Source organism: Tachypleus tridentatus, chromosome 12 (genome assembly GCF_004210375.1).
Source record: "Tachypleus tridentatus isolate NWPU-2018 chromosome 12, ASM421037v1, whole genome shotgun sequence".
Lineage (NCBI taxonomy): Eukaryota > Metazoa > Arthropoda > Merostomata > Xiphosura > Limulidae > Tachypleus > Tachypleus tridentatus.
The window spans coordinates 13745908-13770424 of record NC_134836.1 but is presented as its reverse complement, the minus strand read 5'-3'; the positions used below and the strand labels follow the sequence as shown (position 1 = coordinate 13770424).

Genomic DNA, 24517 nt, shown 5'->3' with positions numbered 1-24517 from the left:
TATTATGCTAGTATTCCCTGCAATAGTAGAAGACTATGTCATCTTTCTTTGTTTAAACTACTGTCTTTCTGGCTCCTTTTTGTAACAAAGACAAATATGAACTTTTTGGTAGTTAGCTATTTTAATAAGGATTTTTTATGCACAAAAGTGCTCGTGCATTTTGCGTGTTGTTGATCGAAATGTGTTCTTTCTCCTCTTCTGCACCTAGAATGATCTTTTTTCCAAGCAATTGCTTGACATGAGGCATAGATACATATTTTAGGTTATCTAAATGTTTGGGTATGATTATTTCAGTAACAGCTAGTCATCATCACGGACCGCCAAACTTTTGGCTTCTCTTTTATCAACGAAAAGTGAGATTGATCGCCTTTATAACCCCCTCACGGTAAGCATGTGACGAGGATTTGAAACCACAACCCTCAGATAGTTATTTTGAGAAGATTACCTTGGCATTCCCGGGAAATGTTGTGAAGAATAATTATAGATAACATATATAAATTCTAAAAATGATTTATTTCGGTGAATGTGGTATCATGCATCAATGTCTTTTGTGAAGAAATAAATAACGTTTGGATATACTAAGTCTCTCTGTTAACCTGAAAATGACCTAAGAAGGTAGAAATATTGTTTTGTACTTTATTTTAATTAAAGTTTAGATACCCACACCAGCCGTCTTTATAATATATTTTTAGGTGTCTATTAGCTCAAAACAATAGAGCTGACTTTAGACAACTGGGAGCTCAATCTGAATAATGAAATCAGACCCAAGACTCCTTTTATTGTAATTGACACATACCATCCATTACTGATTATTCTACCAAATAGGCCAAATATTATTTATTAGTCAATGTGTTTGCTGAATAACAGATTATACAATTTGGAGAAACTTTAGAAATCTACATAGATAATAGAGTCAACCATCAACATTCAGTTGTTTTTAAAATGGTATTGAGTGTTGGGTGTGCTAAGTATGTATAATCCATTATACATTGCATAAATTGATGGTTTAATTAAATGGATGGCGCTTTACTCGGAATATGAGGGTCTTGGGCTCAAATCCCTGTTGCACCAAACATGCTCGCTTTTTCAGCCTTGGAGACACTATAATGTGACAGTCAATCCCACTATTCGTTGGTAAAAGAGTAGTTCAGGAGTTGGTAGTAGGGATGATGACTAGTCGCCTTCCCTCTTGTCTTTCACTGCTAAATCAAGCAAAAAATAACAGTATAGGAGCGATTTAACAATTTTGATGGTCAGTGAAGACACCTGAGTTGGTTATCTAATTGTTATAAACTGGAATAAGTACTTTACTACAATTAAAATGGTCAATCATACACATACACATATATGAAAAGATGTATATCTGAATAAATATTAATGAAACTGAAATAATAACTTACTAAAGTAATTTACAAAATCACGTAAAAATGTTCTATTCACGTACTCGTATTTTTTTACATTATTATCATCATTACCTCATTCAAAGCACTTTTCAAATAATAGATGGTAATGCAGATATCTAAAAACATCAGGAAAAATGTTACAGTCGTGTCAAAGAACAGCATATTAGTATCATTCGGCTCACATATCTTTAAACATTACCCTGACACTTGGAAAAAGCCATCATAACCACGATCCCAAAGAAACAAACCAACAGAACCAATCCAGATAACTTCCGTCCCATCAGTCTGTTAAGCTGCCTCGGCAAACTGATGGAGAGAGTTATCTCCAACCGTTTTCTCCATTTTTGTGAATCAAATAACATCCTTCCAGAATCTCAAAATGCCTCCAGGAAAAACAGGCAAACAACAGATCACCTCACACGACTCACCGAATCAGTCTATAAAGCTTTTAACAACAACCAAGTAACCATTGAGGTATTCCTAGATGTCAAAAAAGCATTCGACAGCGTATGGCACAATGCCATCAAATACAAACTAAATCACCTGAAAATAAATCCCACTATAGTTAAATGGATTTCAAATTTCTTAACAGATAGAACAGCACAAGTAAAAGTCAATAAAACTATATCTAAATCATTTAATATAACCGCAGGAGTGCCCCAAGGATCAGTCCTCTCTCCACTTCTATATATTATTTTCGTCAGTGACATACCTTTCCCAACTTTAACAAACACGCAAAATTCACAATACGCAGACGACATCGCTATCTGGAGCACCTCCAAAAACCCAGTGATGGCCATGTCTCACGTACAAGAATCACTGAACAACGTTTCAACATGGAGTAACAAGTGGAGAGTAGTTTTAAATCCAACCAAAACACAAGCAATCACCTTCTACAGGAAATTAAAAAAACAAAGAAAAAATCTAGAAAAAATAAAATTATCACTCGGAAATACGACCATTAACATGAGCAAAGACATCACATTCCTTGGCATCACTTTCGACACAAAACTAACATGGAAAAAAACATGTTAACAATATACACTCATCAATTAGAAAACGGATTTCACACCTAATGACTCTAACCAGTAGACAATCGAAATGTTCACCAAACACCATTATCCAAATATACAAGGCTTACATCCGTCCACTAATAGAGTTTGGATGTCAAGTAACATACAATATGTCAAATAACACACTCCAGAAAATCCAAGTTCAACAGAACAGAATACTAAGATCTGCATTCAGTCTACCGTCATTCACGCCAGTAAATTATATACATCAAATCAGCAACTTACCAACACTGAGAAATAGACTAACGGAAATATCACACAAATATTATCTAAAAGCAGAAAACAGAAACAAACTAACGGCATCACAAATTAACTAGTGCACCAACAAAATACATTTCACCTTACAACATATTTCAAGAATCACAAATTACACAACAAAGTATCTAAAGAACTAAACTCACGTTAATAATATGTATTCTCTTTTTCAGATATCGGGCACAGGACAGGCAAAACTTTCGGCGTCTGTCCTGTGAAAGTGGGTTTTCTCGGGGCACTCCCATTTCCCCCCACAGCAAAAACTTAGGCATTGGATTTTTAGATCCCAGCCCAGGCAATTTTATTGCCAGACCCTGATTCGGGTCGTTTGAGTTCGTGTTCATATTTGCTTTGACTTCTGCCTTTCGGGACGGGACCTGGCCGTTCTCTCCGGTGCTGCCATTGCCTTGTTCTTGGATAACATTAAGAGTGACCTCCTTCACCCAAAAAAGAGTAAAAAATTATTTAATAAATAAATAATAAAAAAAAACTAAACCTAATAACCTTCCACGAAAGGGGACGAAGAGGAACCACAACGTTCCTGAACACCCCAGTTGGAGAGAGAATTCTTACAATTTCTCTCTCTCTAAACTAAACCTCTGCCACGTTAGTTTTGCGTTTTTATCTTTAAACGGGCATAAGATATATCAATGACATAGTAGTACCAAACCTATCAAATGTACTTGACCTAACTAAGCTTGTCTATCCAACAGATCTGGTACTTGAAAAAATCCGACAAATACAAATTAAGCATACTATCGATTTAAACATTCGTGTTATTCATCTGGATTTACAATAAAATAGATTTTGTTAATTTTAAAACTACAATCTTCAAGTTTCTATACACAAACCTCCCAAAGAAAATGTGATATAACGTTTAGGTATCATCACTCTCATTATGCTTAAATTCGCTATAGTTTGGAAGATTTAATAGGGTGAATCACAACACTAACTCACTGAGTAGAATTTTAAATTTTGCAAGTTACACGACATATAAAATTTTTTGGTAAATTAACCAAAATGTGAAACTGACAATTTCACCATTTTTGTACAATCTTCAATCACAATATCATGAAAAATTATTCAATATATTAACATAATTAGGGGTTAGTGGGGCTGTACTTCCAGGTTTAACCTGAAAGAAAGACGTGTCTTTATTTATTTATTTTTTGTTTCAGGAAAATGCTTAATAAAAATCACTTGACCAGGTTCAATATTCTTGAAGAGAAAGTTTGCATGTGACATGGTAGGCCTATCGTGCGATTTAGTGATGAGGTTTGTTTGACTTCCCTCAAAAACTGATTAGGTATAACCCTACTTTGACCTAGTACATTGCTATGTAATTTGTAATGTTAATGACTAGAGTCACAAGACCTAAGTTTCTAGGATATACTGAGGATATCTATATTAAGTTCCTCATCCTGAAAGATTCTGGAATTTATTCAAGGAAATAAATTCATCATCCTTACCAAGGTAAGTAACACTATTTTAAGCATTTAGGATGCATACTGTATCAATTATTTGTCTGTCCTACACGTAATTTACAAATTCTTATTTTGTAAAAAGTTTGTAATGAGTGGTAGGCCTACTCTGCTCTACTTAACAGCTGGAAATAATTTACTTATAATTTGTTAAACATCGATAATTGGAGGGTATAGAATGCAAGTAATCTAAGCAGAAATTTCGAAACTTGAGTTAACAAAGTTTAGAATTTTATTGGATATTAAACATGGTTTTACTAAGAGAAAATCTTGCCTCGCAAATCTTTTAACATTCTTTGGAAAGATTACTGCTTTTCAAATTAGGGTAAAAATTGTTTTTGGGGCTGGGAACAAATAAGTGAATTGGATAGAATAGTGGCTACGTGGGAAAAAAAAAGTTCATTTAAACTGGATTAATGTCGCAAGTGGTACCCCAGGGCTCAGTCTTAGGACCTTGCACTTTTTGTTTATATTACATTAATGACATAAATGAAGAAAGTCAATAAATTACTTAAATTTTCATCTGTAGATGATATTAAAGTTCAATGGCTGTGAAGAAGATTCTGCAGATTTCTAAAAGGACTTGGATCATTTATTAAGTTTGGTAAATAAATGGTAGATTGGTTTTCATTATAATAAACACCAGATAACGTATTTCAATTATAATTTGAATTATAAATATAACTTAGTTAGGAATAATCTTAACAACGTTAAGTCAATCAGTCTCTAAAGCCATTCAAGCAGTGTGCTTGTGGTAGGGCTAATAGAGTTTTAGGTTGTATCTGCAGAAATATTGAATACAATGCTAAGGAAGTTACAATGTCAACATGGAGATCAATGGTTAGGCCACATTTGAAATATTATGTTTGGTCTTGGGTTCCTTACCTTAGAAAAGACATTGAATTTTTTTGAAGGTTCAGAAAACGATCACTAGAATGGTTCTCGAGATGGAGGAGGTTGTCATATATATGAGGAAAGGGTGAAATCTCAAATTATTTTCTATTGAAAAAAGAATAGTGGGGTGATCTGATTGATTTGTTTATAAAGGGAACTGATAGTGTTGATGCATCACCCTTTTTCCTACTGAACTGTGAAAATAGTATGACTAAGGGACACAAATATAGATTTAGGCAGGGTAGGAGTAATTTTCAGTTAAGGCAGTTTTATTTTTCAAATAGGGTGGTTGACTCATTGAATTGGTTTCCTTTGGATGTTGTGAGTTTTAAAAAATGTGATAAGTATACAAATAATAAGAGCTGACCTAAAATTTTTTTTTTAAAATATTTGTTAATACTTTTAGTGTAGTTTAGAGGATGAAACAGCTGAGATGGGTCAACAAGTCCCATGTTGTTCCAAAATTACATATTAAGTAAGATTTAACATATCTTCTTTTGTTCTAACTTGAGGACAGACTTTGATTTTGTGTCATATATAGAGAAATGTTAGTTTGAACACAACTCTCAATAAGTTAGAAATTTATTTTATATTTCATTGGTTATAACATTTGAAATACTGTGTTCAGTCTTGGGCTGCTTTCTTTGGGAGGGATATTGAATTTTTGGAAAGAGTTTAGGGGTAGGTTACTAAGACTAGTAAGAGTCAGACAATATCTGGGATGGAAAGGTTGCTATACAAGGAGAGGTTAAGATCTTTGAATTTGTGAAGAAAAAAAAGTTAATGGGATCTGATTGAATTGTTTAAGATTGTTAAGGGAACTGAATGTTATATACATCCATTGTTTGTTTTTTTCATACTTAATGGTGAACATCATAAATTTGGAGTAAGGCCAGATTAAGGTTTAGTAAAGCCCAGGTAATATTTAGATATAATGAGATGATAATGACATTGAAAAATAAAACTTTTGTTTTTTCATCTATTCTCCTTGTTGTACAAACAATAACTTCTACTTGGGTGGCTGGTGGGTCTGCTCTCGAAATAGGGCTCTAAGCATCAGCATAGGTAGCCTATGCATTAGTCTGATACTGATTAGGAGACATAAATATATAAATTTTGGCAGGATAAGAGTCATCTTCAGCTATGAAATCTTTATTTTTGTAACAGATTAGTTGACCTTTGAAATGAGCTGCTTTCAGATGAAATGATTGTAGTAAGTCACTAAATGTCAAAGAGGTTAACCATAAGGGAAGGCTTGATAACTATCTTAATGAATTCTTGTTTTGAGTATTTTTGCATTTAATGTATGAATGCTCAAGATGCACCACCAAGTCTCTCACTGTTTTTAAATTGTATGATATGTAGCAACACAATTTAGGTTTTTAAGATTACTAAAGTAAAGATTTGAAATCCATAAATTCATATGTTATTTGAAAAAGATATTGCAGGCTATGAAATGAGAGAGTGCAAGTTTTGGATGTATGGAAATTTTAAAATGTTTTAAATTGTGTCCTAATGATCCCTTTTTGATTTTTCAGTGAAAAGATGGAGAGTTTAACATACTTTTTAACTTTTTGAGAAATAGTTATACATGTAAGTGAAACATTTTGATGTTTAAAGTCAAAATTACAGAGAAAATTCCTACATACAAGTAGGATATATCATATTTATTAAAATTAGATAATTATAAAATGGTTGCAGTTAATTTTGAATAGAAGAATGTTGTTACCAGTTTTCTTAGTTTGCATATGGGGTGAAAGTAATTAGAAGTTCTCTTCTAGAACCTTTTAAATGTTATGAACAATGCCTGTTATCTATCTTCTCCAAACCTTAATGCTCTCAAGAAGAAGAAAAAAAAGATTTGAATGTATTGTTATAAGACAACACTTCTTTCCTCAAAATCATCCTAGTATCTTTTTTAAAAAAGTTTCTGACCAGTTAACATCTTTTTTTAAGGTAAAGAAACCAAAATTGTACACAACACTCCAAATAAGATGTAATTGTGGTTTATGTTTAATGATAATTATCTATTTTGACTTGTAATTAATACGTATTGAAATGTGTCCAATTATTACTAGCTTTACTGCTAATAAATGGATCACTACATTTATGGCTTGAATGGTATATTTATTAAGAGACCAAAATTCTTTTGTTTAGTTAAGCTGTTAAGTGGGTTCCTATTTACTGTTAAATAAATATATGAATCAAATTATACTAACTGACATGTTACTTTGCACTTGCTTGTTAAAGGTAGTTTTTCAAATATCTATCCAACTTATCAAAAAATTTGTAGCACTCTGTAATACATAAACATCCTGAATATAACTAAAGTTATCAGTAAACTTTAACATACTTGTTTTGATCCTATCAATGTCATTTAATGTAAAGAAAAAATGTAGGGGCCCAAGCAATTTCACTGAGGCAAACCATTAGTAGCAAAGGTCTAGTTGACTGTACTATGTCATTGACTTTTTGCCTTGTTCTCACCCAGCTACTTACAATTGCAGTCTTTCACCAACTATCATCAGTGTGATTTTATTTTGTAGGGTGTGTGACACCTTATCTAAAGCTTTAAAATATTAACATGTTAGTGAAGCAAGATTTTTCCTTTTTAATGAATTTATATTGACTCTTGTTATATTATAATTTACTAAATGACTTAATAAAGCTTCTTTTATTGGACCTTCCAGAATGTTTTCCATTGCAGAAGCAAGATTGACTGGCCTATAACTTCCAATGCAGTTCTTATTACATGTCATTAAGGAATTAAAATTTACATGATTTGAATTTGTATTGCTAATATAAACATATGTATGTTTTTACAACATCAACAGAAAATGCAAGAGCTGAGCCACCTCATAACTTTGAATAAAAATCTTGCTTTGAACATCCTCTGGAGGATGAATCCTCATTATGACATTTTTCTTTCTTTTCATACTTAAAGAGCCTTTGTTTTTTGGGGTTTAGACATTTTTTTAAACTGATTCCTTGACCTTTCTATGGTTCTGTAAAATGTTCAATACATTTCTAGTTCTTAAATATATTTCATTTATCCATGATTTTACCTTTTTTTAAGCCTTTTAAGCCAGTTATGTTTGATCACCTTTGTTATCCTTCCATATTATTGAGAATATCACCATTGTGAACTAAAAAGTTTATTTTTTAAAACTTTACAATATTTTTCACCTATACCTTTTTAAATGGTTATTTATATTCACCAATGATAAGTCTTGTCTTGTGAGCTCATCTGGCTAGCTAAAAATTAGAAACTTAATTTTTTTTGATCACAAAGATCACACTTTGATAAAATTTAGAAACAACTAGAATGGGTGGTAAAGAAAACTTCTTATTACAAGTTTAACCTAGGAACAAACATAAAACATTAGTAAAATTTGCCATTAAATATATACAATTCCTGTAAACTTAAAAATAACTCAACTTGACACTAAACCAAAATCTTTATTAAATGAAAATTATGTACTAATTGCCCAGTGTTCACCATAAGTGAAATTGGAATAAAATTGGAAACCAGATTCACTGAACAAAAACTAAAAACTCATGTTTATTACCATTTCAACACAAACAAATCATAGTATATGTATATCTGTTAAAAACTCTAAATTTAAACAAAATCGGTCATTTTTACTTAACAAAAAGCCTCATGTTACAGGCTGGTAGTTTTGTAGAAATATGGGTTGATTTATTTCTACTATGAGAATATCTTTTGCTTTTTATAATTTAATAAATAAAGGGTGAGATTGAAGTTTTAAATTGTGGAATTTTAGAGCAGTTTAATTATATTTTATGGTTACATCTAAATATTAATGGAAATTGCCTTCTCACAGCTGGCTGCAAATAGCAAAAGGCAGTAAGAGTCGATGTTTTGCTTTCAAGCATTCAATTCCTAACCTTTTACTTATTCTTATTAGTTGCTGGTGAGTTTTACATTTGCCTCAGGTTCTTATCTGATAGGTGGAGTTCCCCCATTTGAACTTAAATCTTGTTATAATGCTGTTTTTGTTATGTTCATGTTTACATTGTATGTACACATACACACACATGCACACTGGTGTCTCTATTAAATTTATATTTTGGTCCCAGTTGTTAGTAAACCTAATTATGCAATTAGTCTTTTGCAGATGTTCTCTTGTTTCAAGTTTTACAGCCAAATGTCATCATTAGTGTTGAACAGTAAATTTAAGATTGGATCCTCCTCCCCAGTTGGCTAACTGACCTTTTGGTATTAAAAACATCCTGAATCTCTTCAAGAAGTCCCTTCCTCATTGTTTAACTCCATAAAGTCCCAATCAGTGTGTCAAACCTTAGTCTCCAAGGTGTCTTATGTGGCATTTGATAATGCATACAGCATAATCAAGGCTTTCTGCTTGCTTGAAATTGAATGACAAATACTATTTAGTGTGAAAGATGATGATAACTCATCTACATTAATGACTTGGAAGATGAACTTTTTTTAAGTTTCTACCTGAACATTACCACTGATTTTTACCACATGTTACATGGCATGAAAAAACTGGACCACAGCTGAAAGTAATTTTCAAACATCAACCACCATTCAAAAATTAATGCAAATAACTCTAACTTGAGAGAGAAGCCAGAGTCCATTCAGTAACACCAACGTGATAGAACTTGGAAATTAAGGTCATTAAGTCTTTATTGAAGATTCCTCAGGTGGAGTTGGATAATCAACATACTGGTACATCAAGACTACTTCATGGTCAAACTGTGCTTATAGATTTGGTGACAATACCAACACCTATTGAAAAGGGAAAAATTTTGCTTGGAATTAGAAAAGTGTTACCTCTAGTTTATGTAGCTCCATATGTTTGTTAGCTAACGACTGAGATTGGCAGTATGCAGTTTAGAAATAATTTGAATCTTGTCTCTGCACCAAAAAAAATTGTTCATGGTCAGCTGACTCAGTATGAGCAATGATGTGTTTCTTTTCTTTGCTGCAGCATTGGATCTTAGATTTAAATTTGACTGGTGTTTCACTAGAAATATGGTCGAGGAATCTAATTGAATACTCTTGCAGCATGAAGTCATGAAAGTTTCCTCAAAAAATAAACTTACAACCATGGAACAAAAAGAGAACTGTAAAATTCCTTTGCAAAAGAAGTAAGTTCTTTACCTTCTTTTTTATCTCCAAGAAACCAGCCATCTCATGCTTAGAGGAAAGCGAGATCAACGCCTACTTCGATAATGCTTCCATTCCTGAAGCAAACAGCACTATAGACCATTGGAAAATGCATAAAAAACTTTCCTCCACTAGGCAAATGCTACCCGAGTGTTCCAATATCCTTTTCCCCCTGTTTAGCTTTTGTTTTTTGGATTAATTGAGGTTTTTGTAGGTGAACTAGTTGCCCTATTACATTGATCACTGCCATATTAATGACAAGACATTTGAGACTGGTGCTCATAATGAAAAATATTTTTGTTCTAAAACTTTGTTATTGCATTTTGAAAAAATTAAAGTATTGAAACATTATTTCTTCAAATTTTGTTTCAACTTCTAAAAAGTTTTCCATAAAATAAAAGTATTGATACTTTATTTTCTGCTGTTTTGTCATTATTGAATATTACCTGACAAAGTATTCATGAATAAAACCCTATCACCTGAGTACTTTTGAAACTAGACCAACTAAACTTTTGAAACTAAACTTCTTTGCCTGAAGAAGAAAGGTCCATCTTTGAAAACACGTGGGTTATAGTGTTCTTATTCATTTCTCTCAAGACTTCTTGAACCTGTGTGTTTTACTAACATCATGAAAGTGTTCATGCTTATATTTCTATGTTTTTGTATTCAAATACTCAGCATTTCTACTGTATTCATAAAAATATAAAATGTTCATATTTGTATTCCATTACCAATTTCCAGTATTAGTCTCCATTCCTGGCAGGAAGGGACATTAGTTTATGTTTCTATTTGTATGTGTGGTGAATAAATTATACAGTAGAACACATATTAGACTGTATGATCTGATTATTTCCCAAGTCATTTTACCTCAAGTTCATCTGAACTGTTGTGTGAAAGAACTTGGTTGGTCATGTATTTTTTCCATCCTTTTTTGTAAACAATGGTTTCTCTCTGCCCTCCTCCTTTAATGCTCTCATCTGGGTGAAGAGTATATCCTGTCTGAGAAGACATGGTCTCATTCTCCATGGGCTTTCCTTTTCTGATGGCTTCTCGTAAGGGAGCTCGTTTAATTTTTTTTTGTTTGCACTAGCCCCTACATCACATCAGTGTGGGATTCTGTCTACTGTGCGCAGGAAGATAAGTGGATTGTATCTCAAGACTGTTGGGTATGGGTATTAAAATGCTTTATCAAAATAAAGTAGAGAGCAATGTTTCAACCTTCTTAGGTCATCCTCAGATTAACCCAGCTGTCTTGAGATGCATGTTTATTTAAACTGGGTTTCTTGTCATAATGAGAAGAGTGGGTTGTTTCAGAAGTTAAAATTTTTTTACCTTTATAATGTATTTTTAATAAATGTCTTCACACCTTCCTCACTGCAGTGAACATTAGTCTGACCATGTCTAAGAATGACGTTAATTATGACTGCAGTTAATAACAGGATTTATTGTGTGTGGAGAATGTGTTAGTGTTTTGTTGGTGAAAAGGTATTGTTGTACTATCTCAGTTTGCATCAAAATCTGTGATTTAGACATAAGGCTATTAGTGTGTTTAAAATTTTAGTGACAGATGAAAGAGAAATAATTACTGTGTGTAGAGATGCAATTTTCTTTTGCAAATGTATATTTAGGTGAAAAAAATGTTTACTCTAGTACTTAAATTTTGTGTAATTGTCTTATCTAAGCCTCATTTTTGTCATACAGTGTTTGATGCAACTCGGCAGTCACATGATATTGGTTGTACATGCTGTTAATTGATTTAGGATGTAAGAGTTGTATTAGTTATTGTAAATCTGTGACACTAGCCTATGCTGAGCTGTGGTATGTAGATCCTAGACTATTGAATTAGATAAGGAATTATTAGTTTTTGGTTATCATTTTTGTAAAGATTACCATATAGGTTTCAGTATACTGATGCTTGAGTTTAATATATAAAATGGGCTAGTGGGTGTACTTATCCCCATCATTATGGCGGCCTTTATCACTGCTATGTTTGTAAATGTTGCTTGTCCAGTGATTATAAAATGTTCTTTAAGTTATTTTTGGAGGTTAATAAATAGTTCCAGAAAATAAGTTTTTTTTTTGTTGTTGTTGTTTTTTTAATCATGTGAGTGTAATATGGCAACTAGATAAGCTAGTTGCCATATTACACTTGTAGAATTAAATTATTATACAATAAATATGTAGAAAAATGCAAATATAATAAATAAATTATACTTTTGGAGGTAATTTCCCTTGAAAAACTGTTTGTAGTTTATTCTCTTGGTAATATTTTGAGCAAGTAAAAAAACAAGTTTGTCATTTAATGACAACTGTAAGTACATTTTGAAAAGAAACCATACACAGAACAGAATTTAACATGAAATAAGGCTATGAGAATTTTACAATATAATAAAGCTGAAAAGAACTGGTGATTTAATAAAAGTATAAAAACACATTACAAAGCAAAGAAATAAACAAAATTAAAGTGGTAAGTGAAGATCATTGTAAAAATTAAACAACTATTCATCTATTCCTAAAGTATTTAACCCAATATGAAATTTTCTTTTATATACATTAAACCAACAGAGCACTTTATTATTCTATTCTTTATCATAGCTTTATCATTTGAAGAGAGGTAGTTGAATGTAGGTTTAAAACCTTGTAGGATTAAATTTAGAGCTGAACAAATGTGAAAAGAAGTATGGCTGCAGTACCTGGTTTTAGATAAAGCAGATTTGAAGAGTAGGCATCCAGGATTAAACAGTTGAGTAATGACTGGGTTAGTGCATAAATTTCATTTATGGAGGTTGTTCTACATTCTCTTAGAAAGAGACATGATATATAATAGATCTTGTAAGTTAAAGAACATGTATCTGAAACATTGACAACAAAATAAACTACAAACATTTTTCTAATTTAATTTATCTCCAAAAATTCAAGATCATCACACAGCTTACTTTATGACTCCATGCAATACCAGTTAATATTTCAAAATCCAACTTAACAAACTTCTTAGTTTGAAGTATTTCAAATTTCCATATAAATAGTAATATCCCATGAATTTTATGTCTGGTCAGATGATTTGTAGTGATTTCTTAACATCAACTTTCTGCTTTGTATTTACAGTTGTACACCTGTATACTTATTATGCATTTGTGTGCTAGCCTTCGTATTTCCAATTTTAATACTCTTCTATACTAAAATATTACTAATGCTATTGCTAACAGTATATTGCAGATGATGTGCAGCCCTATTCAGGCCCCCCTTTTTTTTCATTGATATTGAATAAATGAAAAAACAAATGCAGATTGACAGTTTTAATTCTGGGCTGAGCTTGAGATTGTAAACTAAGTTTTCTTTGTTATTATGTGTTATTTTGAAATTTCACAAAACCACATTTTATAAGTTTTTCATTAGTGGCATTCATATATATGTAATGATGTATGAACCTGTACTGAAATTGAAAAGTGGCACATCATATCTGTATTTTGAATAGGTTAACCTAAATTCAGTGATTTTGTTTAACTTTAAAATATAACTTTGCTCTTCCTTTTGCAGTGTTGGACTTGGACAGCTCAGTGGCTTGAGAGAGAGTGGATTGCAATGAGAGCAGTATCATTTGTTGATCATATTCAGTTTCACTTCAATGGAAATATTTGTAAAGATGCCATAGTCCTGGCAGATGTAGACAATGATGGGGTATAGTTTTTTTCTTACTTTATGCATATTTTTTTAATGGCATAATTAATTTTAGTATAATATGTTGTATATATCTCTTGTTAGGAATTTCATCAATATTTTTCAGGGCAAGTTTAAGAAACTTTTATTGTATTGCTTGCACAATATATAGATTTAGGACATTTAAAGTATATTACTATACAAAGCTGGGGATTATGAGATGTTATGGGGATTAGGATAAAAATACCCAATTAATAATACAGTTCCTGTAATCATGGTGAGTTTTAGTTTTTAATTGTACTAATATATGCCAGTAAAAATTCCTAGTGAATTTCTTATACAGGGTTACTTTTGTTAATTTTTGAACCAGTTGTGGTTAATTTATATATACATTAATTCCCTTACTCTTCTTAAGAAGTTCTTAAAATTTACATTAGTTTAAGTTCCAGTTTTGAATGTACATGTTACATAGGCAACAACATGATCTGTTGTAATTTAACAGACGTTTAGATCTTAATTTTTACAACTGCGTATGTACATGTATTTATGTATTTATTTTTTGGTGTAATGAATCACTGTAAATTTACTGTTAAGTCTTTCTGACTGTGTATGAAAGTAGAATGTATGGCATGATGTTCCATAGTTTGTGGAAATTAGTCGTAATAATAATAATAATAATAATAACAATTTATGCCTCATGATTTTGTTACCAATCCCATGTAAATTTTTTTCATTTAGCACAAGAAGTAATACTGTAGTACTTTTACAAAGTACCATACCTTAATCACCTATCTTTTTCTATTTTTCAGTATGAAACACATTTTTTATTAATTTCATGAGCATCCCATTGATAGAATAAATTTATTTGAAAGTGTTTAAATCATTTCTTAAATTTAAAATATAAAAATTCTTTCAATACTTCTTATCCCAAACAGTTATTAGGTTAAAACAAGATAATCATTATAAATTCTGAGCTTGTTAAGAAATATTGGGAAGTTTGAAGGCTAAATACTATTTCCTGGAAGGTTCTGAATGAGGTAAAGGGTTACATATGCCAGTTTCTTTATAATATTTTTTTTGTAGCTCCTTGAAAAGTGGGCAGGTGCAAGAGGATTGGAAGACAGTTAATGTTACTCCTCTTTTCAAGATAGGTGATAAAAAAAATTTCCCCAGTAATTATAGACCTATTAGTTTTTACATCAATGGTGAAGAAAGTTTGATACAAGATGATTTGCAAAGCAATTTAACAAAATTTAAAACTTTTGGGACAGTCAATTTCATTTCACTAGAGGAAAATCTTGCATTTCTATTCTTTCAACATTGGTTTAAGTGTTGATTTGGTGTATTTGGATTTTTAGAAGGCATTTGACAAGGTAACACATAAAAGGCTTGTTAAAATGTTAATTGACCCATTGGATAGAAAAGTAGATGTTTATTAAAAAAATAGGATTATTTGAAATGGAATTCAGCTAAATGGAATTGATGTCATGAGTGGGGTACCTTAAGGTTCAGTGTTATGAATTGCTTAAATTTGTTGATGAATCTTGCATCTTAGATTTTGCTGGTTAAGAAGAGGATGCTGCTGCTGTTTTACAAAAGGATTGTTTATTTGAGTTGAATGAATAAGTGACAGATGGCTTATCATAGATGCACAGGGTTATCATAATTTGAATCAAAATAATACATTTATTGGAAATAGCCTTAACACTGTTGTGAAAAAATATAGGTTCTTTGGTATTCTAGTTGGTCAGTCTCTTAAGCCATTTAAGCAGTGTTGTGTTGCTAGTGGTAGGACAATAGGATTTTAAGTTGCATATTTGGTTTCTAAAACAGTGGTTGACCTTTTAAATGCACTGCTCTCATATGTCATTGAAGCAATAAATTTAAGGAAACTAAAATTATAATCATTTGAATGAGAAAAGTTGGCTTTGAGGGATTTTTTTGTTTAGTGGAATGAACATTCTTAATGGATGAATAGGTCTTTTGCTGTCATTAAATATTATATCAAAGACTAAATTTGTTTCAATACATTGAAATTTAAGATACATTTCCACTGCTGATTAAGTTTATAATTCTAAAGACTTGTTAGTGTTATCACCTTGAGTTTTAAACATATTGTTTAGGGACAGCAAGGGACCTGTTGGTTCATCTCTACTGTCTCATATTCTAAGCCAAACTTAATAAATCTACTAAAAAGTAAAACAAAACAAAAAACACCTGCACTTATCATTTATGTATCTATCAAGCTTTCTTTTAAATTCACTTAAACTTACTTCCTTCACAACATTTGAAGGCAACCCATTCTATAGGCCAACCATCCTAATTGAAAAATAAAACTGACTTAGCTCAAGATGGCTTCCATCTTGCTAAAATTTATATTTATCTCCTCTAGTTCTATAGTTCTCATTATTAAGTGTGAAAAATATTAATGCATGAACATTATCAGTTCCTTTTACAATCCTAAACACTTCAATCAGATTGCCTCCAAGTTTTCTTTTGCAAAAGAGAAAAAAATTTTAAGACTCTTAATCTATTTTCATATGACAACCTCTCAATCTCCCAGGTACCATTTTAGTAATTTTCCTCTGAACCCTTTAAAAATTTAATGCCTTTCCTAAAATAAGGAGCATAAGACTGAATATAATACTTCAAATGTGGCCTAATCAGAGACCTATACAGTATTTGATATTTTTGTGGATACAACCAAAACTCCTATTTACTATACCACTAGCAACAGCACGTTGTTTGCAAGGGTTAAGAGACTGGTCGACCATTACACAAAGATTCTTTTTATTTCATGACACTATTAAAAGTGATTCCCATCCAAATTATACTCATAATTCCAATTATGGTAACCCATTTGCAATATCTAAACTTTGTTAGAGTATCCTTAATCAGACTTATCTCGCAACTGGTGTAAGACTAATAGGTTTATAACTATTGGAACTATTTCAGTTACCTCCTTTTAAAGATAGGAGTGACATTAGCTAATTTACAGTTTGTTAGTACTTATCTACCATTCAAGGACTTGCAAAAAATTGTATTGAGTGGCCCACATATCCAATCCCTGATCTCCTTTATGACCATTTAAGAGATATTGTCTGGCCCAGAAGCCTTACCATTCTTTAAACTTCCAAATTTTATTTTAACAAGCCCAGAATTTATGCAGTTATCTTGTTCAACTTTGTCTTTATATATTGATTGTTCAAGATGAGGAACACTGTTTAAGTCTTCAATAGAAAAAACTGAAGAAAAGTAATTTCATAACCTGTCCATTGCATAACCATAAGATACAAGCCTTCCACTATCATCCCTCAAAGTTCCTATCCCCCATCCCAACATATTGTTTATCTCTAATGTACTTAAACAGTCCTACTGTTAATTTTTGTTTACAGTCAAATTGTTTTCATATAACCTTTTGGATGTCTTAATTTCCTGTTTGACCAACTTTCTTTACTTTCTATAATTCAATATTCTATACTACCAGTCAATTTAAATTTCTTAAATTTGTTGCTTTTCTTTAATTTTATCTCTTATACCTTTTATGAGCCAACCTGGTTTTTACTTGCAGCTACCTTTTTGTTTTTCTGTAAGCAATATATTTGCTTTGAATATTCAGTAATTTTTCTATAAACATTTTCTACATTTGTTAAGTGTCTCCAAAAACTTAGCTCTCTGATTCACAACAGATAATTCTTGTTGCATCCTTTCAAAATTTGCTTTTTAAAATATGGAATCAAAATGTTGTTATTCCTGATTTCTATATACAGCAAAACATCAAACCTAATACAACAATGATCACTTGTACCTAAGTGCCCCTGATTTCCACCCTCTAAACCATTTATGTACTAAAAGTTAACAATAAATTTAAAATAGCATTATTTCTAGTAGATTCATTGACCAATTGGTGAAAAAATCCATCTTGAATAGTTTCCAAAAATCCTTTCCCCTCATCATTCTCTAGCATTTCCCAATGAATGTCTCAAACTAAAATCACCTATATTTATGACTTTATTAAGAGCTTAAATCTTAATCTCACTGTAAAGTTTCTCACTAATTTCACCAGTTTCATCTGGTGGCCTTTAACAAATTCCTACTAAGAGCCTTATTCCTTGGTATCCACTAATAGAATCCCAAACAGATTCACCTTTCATAATTTTCTCAACTTCTTCCCCTCTCTTTACTACTGTGTCCCTGTTAAATAACCTAGAACCATGGATTTCAAATAAATTTGTCATCAAAATCATCTACATTTAACCTTGTTTCAACTATTCCCATTATATTTTTACCACTACCCTAAAGTTAATTATCTTATTTTTAATACTACTAGCATTGTAATAGTAATAATTAAGCATATTCTTAAAACCACTTTTATTATGATTTACTATGCTAAACTTTCCTCTACATCTCAATTTTGTTTCATTCAGTTTTTTGCCCTAGTTTGAAACTTCCCTTACAGTCAAGGTAATAGCCCTTGCAAACATGCCAGACTCTTTTCTATTTAAGTGTAAACCATCCGTTCCAAAATGTTCTCTCCTTGCAGTGAACTGATCACACAAGTTGAACCAGCTAACATACTCATCCTTATGTATTAATTTCAGCCTAGAATTTAGCCATAGTGACCTACTCAAAATTTCATTTTCTCAGTTATTCTTGGCAGTATCCCTGACACAATTAATTTATGGCCTTTATTTTTAAATGCTTTTATTAACTCCTTGAACTTGTTAATTAGCACCTCTGACTTACTTTTACTTATATGGTAAGTCTGTACGTGCACAACAAAAACTACATTATTACCAATCCCCTTCATTATTTGTCATTCTCTGTTAGTCATGTCTTCCACCTGTGCCCCAGAGTAACATAATATGAATCTCTTTCACCTTATTTATCCCGCATACTATTATATTCACAAGCCATTGTCAAGGAATCACCTATAACCTCTAAGTTCATAATTCATATCCTTGTCTATTATTTTGCTTTCCCTCTCTCAGATACTTCCTCACCTACATAAGCTTAGGGCTGAAATCTATTGCTTATTATAATAGGGTCTTTACAGTTAAGCTCACTACTTTTAACTGTAATACTATCCTTTTTAACTTCCTGAATGGCATTGTTAATCTTACTTGATTCCTCCCTTACATGTAGGAGCTTGAGCTTCTCTTGAAATTCTGCTGTCGTTTACTACAGTTTATACTTTTTATTTATTTCCTTAACTTTGGTTAGGATAGTCTCCAACTTTTCTTCATTCAACAAAATGCACATATAAATTGAACATCTTTACTACTGGGTTTCTTAAAGGTGTACAGTAGTCCATAGTAGTAGTATGGTTTTGATGCTATATTTATTAAATAAAACAATGTTTAATTTGTTGTACAATCTCACTGTAAGTTAAATTATAACCAAGCCTAGAGAATATTTGTGAATACCAAGCCTAACTTAACATTTGTACTGTACATTACACTACTAAAATCTATATTAAAAGCCTATATCTACTATTTTAGTCCCAAATCTTACTAAATCTAGTTATTTTTATTCAATTCTGATTTCTAAAGATAAAAAAAATATTAAAAACAAATAACATTAAAACATCCACAATATTATCACAACTTTTTAATATTCAACATAGCAGTTTTGTTTGAATGGGTAATATTTCACCTTATTAGGAAAACTGGCTTCCTTTTAATTTTTTATGTATATGTATTTTCCTGTTCTGCACATATTTAAACTTCCACTGCTCCAATATATGTTATATTGTCAGTTATACAATATTTATTTTGCATATTGAGTATCAAAAACCAGCATAAAGGCTGTCTAATTAGCTCATGAATTAAAATTCTCATTTTCAAAACATTACCTTAGTTCAACTTGCTAATGCACTGTAATTGATGAGTTTTGGTGACAGGGAAGGAGTTTTATTAGTTTTACATGTTGATTATGTACCGTTTCTTGATTTAAAAAAAAAAAGTATAGATGTAATTTCAAATTATATAATCTTCAAATATTATATTAATGTGAAACTAAATAGTTTAATATACTTCTGTTAATAAATGTTCATGTACTTAACAGTTGCTTGTCCACAATTTCAGTATTATGAACTCGCAGTGGGAAATGTTCAAGGAGACTTGGCAATTTTCAGAGAAACTGCCAAATGGCCATGGGCTGTTGCAAATGATTTAGGAATGGTAAGGAAATAGTTTGTTTTTATAATACTGTGTTTGTATACCTAATTGTATTTAATTATCAAGTCTATAAAAATGAGAATTAAATGATGATTACAGATTTGCATCCTTGCATTATATTAAATATTTTTATGTATACTGAAAATACATTCCTGATATGGTAATGCAGTTGACTTTTAAATCAAACCTATCTTCAGTAACAAACGTTTCCTTTAAATAGTCTTTTTGTGCTAAGTCTGAGATTTTGTTAATTTTGAAATTTAATGATTCAGTTTGTTTATATTCATACTGATTTTAAGGCTCATTATTATTTTACTTTTTCATTTATTTCTTTTGTAAAATTACCTTCCAGATTATGTAAAACCTAATTTCCAGAAGCATCAAGGACTGAAAAAAAATAGAAAGGAAGTTAAAATGACTATTAAATGTTTCTCCGATACAGATACTCCAGTACATACAATTGCATTTCTACATTTATATATAAATATTCAAGTGTAACAGTTGCAAGGTTTTGTGCAACATAAATAACAAGTTTTACAATAAAGGAAATTATTATAGTTTATAGTCTAAACTGTCATTTTATATATCACTATTTTGGTATATTACAAGTAATGCAGTGTGTATAATGATAGTGCTTATAATATATGAACCACTACAAAGGAATTTCTTATTTTGTTCTTCATATATGTATATAACTACTTATTATACCTTTGGGAGCCTACATACTTGTCAAGTGAAATAATGTCTTTCAAAAAGGTTCTGTAATTGAGTGAAGATTCCTGCTGTGTACTTATCATAAGATTACCATATCTAGTAAAGATTCATTTAATTCTTTTGTCTGTGACTTTTTAATAACAAAAGAAACACTTGGTTGTGTTTGCTGTAGTTGCATGTTAAGTGATTTTAGTAGCTATTATTTATTTAATGTAATAAGCAACATTTTGTAAGAAGGTTTCGGAAGGTCTGATAAGGGATGTTTTGGAAAAGTGATTTAATAGAGTTTAAAAGTTTATTAGATAGTCAACATTGTTTCATTAAAGGAAAATCTTGCTTTTATAAATCTTTTGATATTCTTTATAAAGGTTACAATATTTACATAGATGAAGGTAAGGGAGTAGCTCCAAAACTGACTTACCTCTTCTTATGCAAAAGCTATCTTGATCATTATCTGCCCAATAAGCATTTGCTAAAGAATTTTTTGTAATCAGCACACTAGTCTTTATATCTCACCAATTTTGCATCATTTCTGAACATGTACATATCACATGACTACTCTTAACCAATAGTACTGTACAGCTCGTTACCTCTGCTATTCCTACTCAGTCTTCACATTTTCAATAGGCATGTCACAGTTTAAACACAATTTTTTTGAGCATGACTAGTTTTTTATTGTTCTTTGTTGCTGTTTCTAACAAAGTTTAATCAATAATTTCTAAATTTTGTGTTTGATTTCATTTGTATTCATGAACTTCAATTTGATCTCATTCCTGAACTCTATAGTATAGATTCAGAAGTGCCTGTGGCAGACATTGATGTTTCTATGACAGATGACAATGCATATGACATAACTTCCCAGAACATGTTGCAAATTTTATCTGTTGAGGAATTACATGCAGGAAATTACTGTCTTATATTTGGCTGGCATTTTCTTCTTTTTAAGATGACTGTTTCTGGGGAAGGGGACACTCGTTGAATTACCACTTTGGTCTCTCCTTTTTCAAGCACATTTACCTAATTGCTGGCCACAACGTCTTTCAACTGGAAGAGATGAGATCTTATCCTCTCTCGTTCCTCTAGGTTAATCTTCTCCCAAGAGATTTGTGATAAGTTATTTCAATATGTACACTTCACACCAGGTTGATATACCACTGATAGGCCCATTTCTCATACTCTTTGCATGATGTTGCCTTTTACACATAAGACTTGTGTATTTCATGTTATTTGTGCTTGGACTTTGGTAAGTCAGAAATTTAGATGTAATTTGTCATTTATGTTAGTTTAATTGTGTGTCAGATATTCATTATTACTTTGTAATTTCAGTTAATTGTTATACACGCTCATTAATTTTATGTATTTTGTTAGTTCATTATTAATAAATGTATGCATGTTTTGATTATATGTTAGTTAAATATCTTAACCTGTAACATCTAATTCATTGTTCTGTTTATGTAATGTTTTTTAATGCAGTTTTTAACTGTGTGCCTTCTTATCCCCATTTATTTCAGTGTCAGACTTAATTACATGTCCTTTGTCATCTCAGTTAATGTCATGGAAAGGTATGTTATATATTGATTATTTATGTTTTTTGGTAATTTTCATCAGTTTACACATTTGTTTTTACATGTATTGTATGGACTGGGTATGTTTACGTGGTATGTCTGTCATACATGAGTACTTTGTTTATTGAATATGTTTGGTTAGTTTGTATCTTCCATATCAGTACAACTAGCAACAAAGAATTCTTTCATCTCTTTAAACAATTTTAATCATCATTGTTGAGTATGTACCTTCTAGGTTTAGTCAGTGTAGGACTTAGTTGTGTGTCTTTGTCATCTACATTACTTTTTCTATCTGGTATATTGGATATTGCTTATTATTGTTTTCTTGGTAATCTGTCAGCACATTTATTATTTTTAGACTGTGAACTAAAAAATATTTTCATACATTTTCCATTTAATATTTGTTTGTCCTTTGTTTACTGGGTATATGATATGTAGTATGCCAACCATGAAAATTACTACTAGTAATAACTATTAATTGTTCCACCTGAATGTTTTTGATTGTTCAATAATGCTGTCCCTTCTTAATTTTTTTTTATGTTGGTTCTGAAATTTTCCCTTGTTACTTAGTGTTTTCTTTTTTTTTTCCCATAGAGATGAATTTAGCTTTAGTTTCTTTTCCTATCTTCATGATCCTAGACAGCTCTTTACATGTTTTTTTTGGGAAATACAATTTTTCCCTAAATTTTCAATTGATGAGTCTTGCATTTTTCTGGTTTCACTGGCTCCTACTTAGTCCATCCCTTTCTCAATCCAGAGACCACACTCCTCTGCTTTTACAAAAGCATAATGGGTTGGTTTTATTATAATGAGGGCGTGCATTCTGATCCCCTCTTAAATACCCCATTTGTTTCAAACGTTTTTCTCTCCAATATCAGTCAGATCTAGCCTTCCTTTTCTCTTCAGGTGAAAAGTGAGTAGTGTGCATGTCTCTCACATTTCTTATGGCTCTTTGTTCTATCTCTCTGAAGATGTTGATTTCCTTAAGTTCTCTTTGCCATGGGTAAGAATCATGTGCATTCTCTTCAGTCAGAACTTTTCCTTGGATCTTTGTTTTGGTGGTTAAACAAATTCCAGACTATAACACGAGTGCTCTTTACTCCACCTAGCCTGGATTTGCATCTGTTCCCATCCCCCTCTTTTTGGGGTCTGGGTTTCTTACCTTCTCTCTCAAGAGATTTCTAAAATCTAGTCAGTCAGGGAGTCTTTGGTGGTTTGTCAAGCCTTTTCATTTCCTTCCTTTCCATGATGATGCATTCCCACTTCTCTGCTATGGTCACCTACATCATTGAACAAGGAGGTATCATTTCCTAGTCTGTTTTTTCAGATCCTAGGTCTCTTTTTTTTTTTTCTCTGTTTCATTTCACCAAATTGTGTTCATTACTTGCCTTTTACTTTTATGCTCATTTCATCTGATGGTGGTTTGGCTTGATTTATCTTCTAACAAGATTATCATCGCAAATTGGCCCCTTGTACCACCAGTGTCACCACACTCTATTTTCATGCTATGTTATGTTATGTCTATTGTATCAACTAAGGGTCTCACTCAACATTTTGTATCCTTTTTTCCTGATTCATGAGATCTCTTACCATGACCATTACTCACTGTTATTAGCATACCTCCAACTCTGGCCTCTTTGCCTTAGTTTCTGTTATTCCCACTCTTTCTTCCCTATTCCTTAACTTGTAGTTTATCAAAAGGCCTGTCCACTTCATCAGTGTCTTGGTCTCAGGAGGCATTATCTTTTTCATTCCATTTCTTCCTGGTTTTGTCTTCCCCTGTCCTTTTCCTTTTTTTCTGTTTCTTCCCTTTGCCTATTTGGATCATAGTGTAGTGCTTTTGTGCCTTTTCCCATCATACATTAGTCTTTGTCTTAATGTTCCATCTGACTTCTTTCCCTCACGACCTAAGCCCTTCTACTGCTTGCTTGTGGTTGTCAGCATTCATATTTTTATACCACTCCTTTTATGTTGTACTCTATCCCATCCTTGGTCTTTCTTCTCTAGGACCAATACTCTCAGTGGCTATATTTTGACTTTCACACGCATTTCCTTACTTTCACTTCCCATATGTACTTCCATTTTGATCCAGATAGGTTTCTTTGTCATGTTTGTTCCTTTAGGTATTATGTGACATGTTT

General features: G+C 31.6%; 2 protein-coding genes across 10 annotated transcripts in view; one reads left to right on the top strand and one right to left on the bottom strand.

Annotated features, from left to right (window-relative positions):
• Positions 1-2159: 2159 nt before the first annotated feature.
• On the bottom strand, positions 2160-11272 carry LOC143234950 (uncharacterized). Its single transcript, XM_076472648.1, has 3 exons — positions 11129-11272; positions 2878-3168; positions 2160-2296 (listed from the first exon to the last, which is right to left on the bottom strand). The coding sequence occupies exons 1-3, from the start codon at positions 11270-11272 to the stop codon at positions 2207-2209; spliced, it is 525 nt and encodes a 174-aa protein (XP_076328763.1). The 3' UTR covers positions 2160-2206.
• Positions 3731-24517, top strand: part of LOC143234859 (KICSTOR complex protein ITFG2-like) — a 78939-nt gene continuing 58152 nt past the window's right edge. For 3 of the 9 annotated variants that reach the window (XR_013018835.1, XM_076472549.1, XM_076472547.1), the window contains exons 1-3: positions 3780-4204; positions 13799-13939; positions 20005-20100. Coding sequence is in view for 6 of the 9 variants with exons in the window: in XM_076472549.1 (XP_076328664.1) it covers positions 13844-13939; positions 20005-20100 (192 nt within the window). In the remaining 3 variants the exon portion in view is untranslated. Of the gene's footprint in view, positions 4205-6644; positions 6700-13798; positions 13940-20004; positions 20101-22322; positions 22374-24517 lie in introns of those variants that run through there. The other 6 variants (XM_076472552.1, XM_076472551.1, XM_076472548.1 and 3 more) reach the window with 5 other exon arrangements.

What these genes read in the sequence shown, in the direction of transcription:
- LOC143234950 (XM_076472648.1), bottom strand. Translation starts at nt 11,272, where the DNA reads ATGTCTTCTCAGACAGGATATACTCTTCACCCAGATGAGAGCATTAAA. An exon ending in ACAGTTCAGATGAACTTGAG is followed by an intron (nt 3,169 to 11,128) that starts GTAAAATGACTT and finishes TTTTGGGTGAAG; the next exon opens with GAGGTCACTCTTAATGTTAT. An exon ending in AGAGAATACATATTATTAAC is followed by an intron (nt 2,297 to 2,877) that starts GTGAGTTTAGTT and finishes AATTTCCTGTAG; the next exon opens with AAGGTGATTGCTTGTGTTTT.